The 8,630-nt window shown below is 45.7% G+C and overlaps 1 protein-coding gene and 1 pseudogene across 1 annotated transcript in view; one reads left to right on the top strand and one right to left on the bottom strand.

Moving 5' to 3' along the window:
- Window positions 1-1,123: 1,123 nt before the first annotated feature.
- LOC103679138 lies at window positions 1,124-1,947 on the bottom strand (annotated as a pseudogene).
- A 2,744-nt stretch (window positions 1,948-4,691) lies between these two features.
- The window catches only part of TMEM202 (transmembrane protein 202), an 8,860-nt gene continuing 4,921 nt past the window's right edge, over window positions 4,692-8,630 (top strand). The window contains exons 1-2 of the mRNA XM_008708658.1: window positions 4,692-4,772; window positions 4,993-5,245. Coding sequence (XP_008706880.1) covers window positions 4,692-4,772; window positions 4,993-5,245 — 334 coding nt within the window. The remainder of the gene's footprint in view (window positions 4,773-4,992; window positions 5,246-8,630) is intronic.

The raw sequence follows: 8,630 nt of genomic DNA, 5'->3' as shown, positions 1-8,630 counted from the left end.
GGTGTTATTTGATTAAGAAACTCAAATATCACACTCTGTTGAGCACCATTCAAATGCTTTTTCAAGTATTAATTCATGTAATTCTCATAACTACCCTGAGAGAAAAGTACCGTTATTCCCATTTCACATATATGGAAATTGATGTATAGAAGGCTAGATAATGGGCCTAACATGTGAGAGCTAGTACGTCGTACTGCCAAAATTTTAATTGAGGCACAATCATAACTGCTACTCTATTCTGAAGAATCATCTATCTCAAAAGTCATTCATTGTTAACTCAATCCAAAATTCCCAGGTGCCCCAGTGAATTATGGTTTTTATTTGCATTTAATAAAGCCGAGCACCCTTTTTATAGGTTTATTTGGCCATTGTCATATCTGGCAGAACGTCAGTTAAGGACTTTGCTCGTTTTTCTATTAGGCTGTCTCTCTCGTTGATTTGTAAGGGTTCTTTATATGTTCTTGCTATGAGTTTTTTGTTAGATGCACATACTGAAAAGATCTTACCCCGCTTTATGGATTGCCTTTTTACGTTCTCGGTGGTATCTTCTGGTGAATAGAAGTCCTCATTATTTTGTTTTGTTTTGTTTTATTTTATTTTATTATTTTATTTAGATTTATTTATTTGAGAGAGAGAGAAAGCACAAGCAGAGGGAACAGCAGAGAGAGAGGGAGAAGCAGGCTCCCCACTGAGCAAGGAGACCAGTGCAGAGAGAGCTCCATCCCAGGATCTGGGGACCACGACCTGAGTTGAAGGCAGACGCCCAACCAACCGAGCCACCCAGGCTCCCCTAGAAGTCCTGTTTGTTTGGTTTTTTTTTAAAGATTTTATTTATTTATTTGACAAACAGAGAGACAGCCAGCGAGAGAGGGAACACAAGCAGGGGGAGTGGGAGAGGAAGAAGCAGGCTCCCAACCGAGGAGCCTGATGTGGGGCTCGATCCCAGAACACCGGGATCACGCCCTGAGCCAAAGGCAGACTGAGCCACCCAGGCGCCCCTAGAAGTCCTGTTTTTTTTTTTTAATTAAAAAAAAAAAAATTCTTGGCCTACGGCAAGGTCGCAAATGTATTACTCTGTTTTCTTCTAACTAAACTGCTTTTTTTTCAATGCCATGAAATTATTTTAAGTTCTTTTTCTTCATGACTGAACATACACAGATAACGGAAGTAATGGAAACATTCTTCTGCTGTAAAGATGGGTGGAATATACAAAAATTCACGTGTTGAATTTTCTTCAAGTTGTCCTCCAGAGCAACTCGAAGAAAAGCAGGAACTGCTTTCACAAGAACACTGCTGTGGAAGGACCTAGCATGCTTTCAGTGCCAGTGTGCTGGGCTAGCTATGACATAAATATTTCATCTCTCACATTTATACCTTGGTTCTTCCGTAGAAAATCCTCTTGTGAAACACCATGTACTGTATTTGTCAAACAGACAGACATCCAAGGGAAGGAACACCCTTCTTCTGCAACCGTGATAGGGCGCTGCTCTCAAGCATGTGACAATGCCCTGTGCTTTTCCAGTGTGACTTGCCACATGAGCTGTATGAAGTTCCCTTTTACCCAATAGTTCTAGTGTTAAATGAAGAGAGTTCTGTGCGTTTTCAGCATAATTTTTCACTTCCTGGTGTTATGATGTGCTTTGTCATCCAAATTGTGTCTCCTTTACCAGTGATTTTCGTAAGCCATCTTTTAGTCAGAGTATATCTTTGGATAGGAGCTTCCCAGCCCCCTTTTTTTCTCTCAGTCCCCTGTGGTGGGGGCCTGGCTTTTCATCCCCCCTGAGACTCTGTGAGGTCAGTCTGGGGCCCAGGAGTGAGGCCTCCCTCTGCGGGTGCCTCCCCCTAATTCACTGGCCCCCGGCCACCGTGGTGGAATGTTACAGTATACACCATCCACATGTTTTTCCAAAACTGCATTCACATCAGTCCCATTGTTTTCTCAGAGACTGAGTCCTTAACCAGCCTGAGCCAGTTCCACATTGAAGGGCAGCAGGGCAAGAGCGGCGCTCCAGGATTCTGCAGGGAAGGGCTGGGAGCAGAAAGAGCCCTCATAATCTGGTTTCTGCCGCCGTTCCACGCTGTGTCAGGGTCCGATGGCTTCAGCCATGCTCCTTCTGGCCCCCGGACGCTGCAGGGCAGCGGCTGCCGCACAGCCTGGGGACCCCAAATTGCTTTTTAAAGTGGGGAAATGGCAGTATACACAGCCACCAGTGGTGCACCAATGCTTGTATTGTCATATGCATGCAGGCTCTAGTAAGTTCCCAGCTGGCCAGAGCATCCTACCTGTCAGTAGGCCTGAGAGTCCAACGGGGCCTGCCCTGTTCCTGCAATAGCTGGAGAGCTGCTTCATTTACCAATCAGACACTGGTCCCAAAATGACCTGTTAGCCCACATTACATCAGTATCCTCTCTTTGGGAACGTTCGGGTTTAGTGCTACCAGTGAAGTGGGGAGGGGTGACACGTTCGAGCCATCAACACGGGTATTTCATCTGTCTCAGGGTAGCCTGTGCCAAGGTCATGCTCCAGAAAACTTGGGAAGACAGTTTAAAAAAGAATAATAAGGCTGGCTGGCTCAGTCAGGAGACCAGGGGACCCTTGATCTCAGGGTCGTGAGTTCGAGTCCCACGTTGGGCATAGAGAGTACTAAAAAAAGTAAACTTAAAATTTTTTAAAAAAATTAGATAGTACTAAGGCATTATGCTAAGAGCTTTGTGCATATTATCTCATTTAATCCCACAAAATTCTATGAGGTAGGAATGATTATTAACCCAGTTTTAGAGATGAAGAAACTGACGATCAGTGAGGTCAAGGAAGTTGCCCCAAGGAACCTAGTCAGTAAGTGTGGGAAGTAAGTAAGTGCTAGAACGGGGATTGAAATACAGGCCTGCGTATTCAATGCCTATGTCTAGCTCCCTAGGCATGCGCACGCATCTCGCAGTCATGCCGTGCAAGCCAGTTTGCTGCAGGTGGAACAGTCTTTCCTATAATCAGGCCAGTAGTGCTTGTGTATTACATTAATTGAAACGTCACAATATAATTGCATGGCCCAAAGGACCTTTCGTGATCTCACTCTGGCCTATATCTGCGACCCTTGGAGTTTGTACCTAGCAGAACCACACTGCTTCTAGCGCCCCGAGAACCTCATGCTGTCCGTGGCTTCCTGCCTTGAGACATACTATTATCCTCGCCTCAAATGCCCTGTCACCTCTATTAGCTGGAAAATTCCTTTGAAATCCAGCTAATACATCACCTCTTCCGGTAAGCCTTCCCTTGTTTTCCTCTGACAATGTTAACCATTCTGTTCTCTGTACCAACCCTGTCTTTTATATAAAAATATATTGCCGGGCACCTGGGTGGCTCAGTCAGTTAAGTGCCTGCCTTCAGCTCAGGTCATGATCCCAGAGTCCTGGGATCGAGTCCCATATTGGGTTCCTTGCTCAGCAGAGAGCCTGCTTCTCCCTCTACCCTTCCCCCTTGCTCACGATCTCCCTCTTTCTCTCTTTCTCTCTCTCTCTCAAATAAATAAATAATCCTGGCACTGGGCTAAATACTGGGAAACAGAGAGTCAAATGACACTTCGAGAAAGAGGACTTCATGCTAGAGCATGGACATAAGCTAGCTAAGTGCCAGTTGTCCCCCCCAGCTGACATAAAGTATAGGTTTTGGCAGGTCGGGGCGGGCGAGGAGAGGGCATGCTGGGAGAAAAGTGTGATAGGGCATTCTGATTCAGCCCAAATTTAGGACTCAGAGTTTATCTGTTCGTGGAAAACAAGAGCTGGCAAAGCAGCTGGGCATTTATTTGAATAAATGTCCAGAATGGGGAACAGGATGACGTCTGTTCAGCATCTTGGACTAATTTTGAGCCCTTGTGGGAGGAGGAGTTAGGACCAACGCTGAGAGAGTTGTTTGAAAAGAAGACTGTGAGCTCCTCTGGGCACAAGCTACGCTGGCTGTGGAGGCAGGGAAAGGCCATTCTCCTCGCTTTCACACAGACCCAACCCTGCCGCCGGCTCGTGAATGGTAGCTTTCAGCGCGCTGGCGGGTAGCCCCCTGTGCTGGGGAGACTGGCACTTTCACACGGGGGCCTGGCAGCCCTGGCCGCGGCGGGCAGGGGTGTAACGCCCTTCGATGGCTTCGTGAGTAGAGGGCATTGAAGAGCGGGAACTCGAGCAAGAAAGGAAGAAAAGGCTGGATGCTGCCTGCAGAACCGTGGCCGACAGACTGGTTCACGAGCCTCCGGAGACACACCTGGGCCCTTCCACTCAGCGGTGGGGCAAGAGCGTGAACGCCGTCCAGGCTGCTGGTCATCTTGAGTTCTAACCACAAGCTATTGTGTCCCCAAGACATCTGAGTTAACTTCTTTATTGGCTGTTGGGGAGCTGTCTCTTATTCATCTTTTTACCCAGATCCTAACACAAAGCCTGACACACAGCCACTGCTGACTGATGGAATATTTGTGGATTTATTTCATGAAGGAGCTGAAAGGAGTCAGGGAAGGGAGGGTGGGGAGTATCACATACACGTGCCCCTGATTAAAATGTGATGATTTGGTCCTGATCTGATCAGACCCAGAATATGAAACAGAAATGGAATCTGGGCCACGGGTTCTGGCCCCGTTTGGTTCTGCCAGCCTGTGCGGGAGGTGCGGAGACAAATTCCGTGGCAGTTAGAAAGCCAGATAGCTGCCAAGATGGAGAAGAGGGAACATTTAGTCTTGACCTTCTATAATCCTAAGGCTCCCAAAATTCAGGGGAACCGGAACTACCAAAGGGTGAGGAGGTACCTAATTGCAGGTCAGATGGGAGGAAGAGGACTTACTTCAAGGCGGGCCTAGACAGAGCGTCCTAAAGATAGAGAAAAGATCACCCTGGGTAGGGAGAGACATCCACAGATCACACCCACATGGGGAGACTCAAGGGAGAGATGAGTTGGAGACCCTGGGGATCAAGGGTGATCTTTCTGGGTAGGCAATGTTTCCCTCCTCCTTGTAGCCTACCCTCCCCAACAGACATCCAAGTGTCACGATGCCACCCCAGAGGCGACAGCAGCATGTGGATCGGACACACATTTACATCCAAATGTTCTGTGGCAGCCTGTGTGGTTTTGGTCTCCTAATGCTGATCTGCACAACCCCACTGAACTGGGTGCGGTTCCTGGTGATCAAGAATGGCCTTGAGCTCTACGCAGGACTCTGGATCTCATGCAGCCATGAGCTGTGCTGGAGCCGAACACCCCAACCGCCCTGTGAGTGCCACCAAACTAAATGCCACAGGCTCCGCAGTTCCCAGAGCTTTCTGCCACATGGGCTCTGCATCCTTCTTCCTCCAAGATCTCTTCGCCCTCACCTCTCCAAGTCCAAGATGGGTCTCAGGCAAATTGTGAATGTAGCCATCTTTTTCTTTGGTGTTCTCAGTGTACCCTTTCTCCCTTCTACTCCTAGTTGTTTCCTCTTGCAACTTAGTAGTTGATACTCTCTTTACTCTCTGGGAAGATCTCTTGGGGCCTTTATAAGCCATCACTGTGCAGCAATGTGATGAGTATTGTAATGTGGCTCGCAGAAATAGAAGTAATTGATCAGAAATGGAAAACAAAGCAAAGTGGCTCAACCTCTATCAGATTCAAATTTTTAAAAATTTTCTTTAAGATTTTCTTTATTTATTTGAAAGAGAGAAAGCACAAGTAGGGGGAGAAGGAGAAGCAGACTCCCCACTGAGCAGGGAGTCCGATGCAGGGCCCGATCCCAGGACCCTGAGATCATGATCTGAGGCAAAGGCAGATGCTTCACTGACTGAGTCACCCAGGGGCCCCCCAGATTTAACTTTTAAGGTCAATTTGTTCTTCTGCTAACAGTAGAGGGAATACAAATGCATGTCAGATATGTGGTATAACAAATGCCAGCAATTTAGAGTAAATTATTAATGTCAAATTTTATGTGAATTTAGGTAAATCTGAAAATGCAATACAAAATATTTAAAAATAAGTTTCTAGGGCTAGAAGATACCATATGCATAAGTTTGGTTTTTTTAAATCAGAACCAAGACTTAGAGGAAAGACATAACTACACTGAACAGTTTCCCTTGAAAGATACATTTACACAGAGAAACAGATGTTGTGAAAGAAAACATACATGGATAAGGCATTTATTTCTCCTTCTCAGATAAGCAGGGGCCCTAGATGCTGGAGGTGGGGTTGGGGGTTGCACCTAGGCTCCACCCTGAGCTGGAGCATCTGTGGCATGTGGAATGAAGGAGTAGGACACTTACACAAGATCTTGAGAAGAAACTAAAATCAAAGGCAGGCAGACAATTCAATTGCATCTTCAGCTTAAAAGAAGAGCTAGGGGAAATATTTGCAACAAATAGGAAAGATAGAGGACTAATGGCCTTGATATTTTTTTTAAAAAGTATTATTAATAAAAAGGCAAATGCCCCAATAAATAAATTCTTGATAAACAGGCAATTCACAGAACAGAAACTAAAAATATCTAATAAACACAAGAAAAACTATTTTAACCTTAATCATCATTAAAGGAAGGCAAATCAAATGAACCATGAGATAGGATTTTTCAAACATGACAGGAGCAGAGATTTTTCCATGATGATGCACAATGCTGGACATTCTGATCTTCACTGGGGACCATAAATGGGTATAACCAAAGCAATATGATTATGTGTATCCAAAGATTTACACTCAAGAATTCCATTTCTAGAGAAATGGAGTAAAATATACAGGTATAAAAATTGAGCTGCCATCCTATTTACATAATTGTGCCAAGGCTAAAATTCAGGACTTGAGATTATTATTTAAATGTTAAATGAGTCAGAATCTTGGAATTTTGTCACTTACAGTAGCAAATAGTTCATTTCTTGCAGTCTGGAAGTCACCTGAGGCCAACTGTTAATGATTTAGAGAAGGTCAACTGAGTCCTTTAAGTACACAATTGTAAGTCAAGTAGCTACCCTATTTCCACTGTTAACTAGTCCTAATCCTAAGATCAGCAAGTAATCTGCAATACAGAGCTCATAATGAATTCCCCAAATGTAGTGAGTATGTCCAGGCTTCATCAACCTGTGACAACATGTTATTATTGCCTCAAACATTATTATCCAAATTCAAGAACTTTGAACTTTTACCTACTGATTGCAAGACTTTAGCCCCTTTTCCCATGGTACCCCCCTGTCGTTTCTGAGAGTTTCATGGGGACTCAGGTGGGCTCAAGAATATGTGTGCTCATGATCTTGTGTCCTGGACTCACATTAGGCCATTGTGGGTCTGGCTCTGACTTCACCTGGTTCTAGATGACCGATAGCCTCTCTGCTGTAGCTGCTGCTAATGGAATGGAGAAGGGGTGGGGAGTAGTAGGCACCATCCTCTCCTTTTATTGCTAGGTCTCAAGTGTGGAACAGACCCTTCTGCTAACTCCTCTGCAGCACAGGTGAGATCAGACCATCGCGTCAAGGAATGTGTTGCCACCGAGGGTAACTTGAACCATCTGGAGGACTGTAGGGAAGAAGGGTAGGTCTTTTAGTCAGAGCACTGGAGCCTCCAGAGCCAGGGCCCTGGGAACCACTGCACAAGAAACAGTCAAGCTGCCTGGGGATGCTTGATTCTGACATTCCAACCGGGTTACCAGGGAACCTAAATCTTAAGCCATTTTCACAGCCTCCTCTCCAGGGTGCTAGGTCTCCATCCACGATCTTGTCCATTTCCAAACCACCTTCTTTTCCTTGAGCCTGGGGAGGTTTCGTCTTGGCCTTATGTGGCTGGAAAGAAGGTGCAATGTCAGCAGTGTGGAGGTTTAGATTTGGCCAAATAAGTGGGCCGATCTCTCAGCAGCACCTTCTTCATCCATCTATCCATCCATCCAGCCCCCCACCTCCACTCACTCAGTCGAGTTCTTTCATAATTAAAAGAAGCCTGATCTTTTTAGAGCACTGCCTTCTTATCCTGGCCTTGAATTTTGCTGAAGGACCTAAGGTGCAGTGAGAGGAATCCCACCCCCAAATCTCTTTGGTACAGCTGAGTACCAGGCGCTTAGCATTTCTGATGGCTGGCTTCTCTCCTATGCTGCTTTCTTCTCATGTCATCTCAGCTTCCCCCATTGATTCCTTCCAGAGTATCAAGAGCTGTAAAAGAAAAGAGCATCTAGGGTTAGCTAGGCTTATTTGTTCACAAGAGCAAGTAGACTTATAGCCCTGCCCCTCTCACTTTCCAAAACCTCCAGGACAAAGTTTTACTTTCGTAACAGTAGAAGGAGATCCTGTCCACCAGTTACAAACTACCAAGTGATGAGTGTTCTCAGTTTGCTGAGAACCACTACTGGTTTCTGACAGAGTCGTATTCCTTCCAGTCTTGGTAGCTTTTATGTCCTACCTGATGGTGCTCTGAAGTACAGAATCACTGCCAAGGATCTTACCAAGCTTTTCAAATGATTCAGACTTCTTCCTCTCCAAACTGGAAGTGACATCCCCTCTCCTCCCAGGGCATTAACTTCATTGCCTTCAGTAAACTGGGATGTTTGCCTTGCTTTTCCTGCAACCCAAGGCCACATCAAAGAATATTACTAAGGAAATCTTCAGAAATGTTTGGATACAGATGACCTACGTGGGTGTTCCTTATATCTAGGGCA

Source organism: Ursus maritimus, unplaced genomic scaffold (assembly GCF_017311325.1).
Source record: "Ursus maritimus isolate PB19 unplaced genomic scaffold, ASM1731132v1 scaffold_27, whole genome shotgun sequence".
In the NCBI taxonomy this organism is placed as follows: Eukaryota; Metazoa; Chordata; class Mammalia; order Carnivora; family Ursidae; genus Ursus; species Ursus maritimus.
The sequence above is the reverse complement of the archived record's forward strand: the minus strand, read 5'-3'. Positions and strand labels throughout refer to the sequence as shown.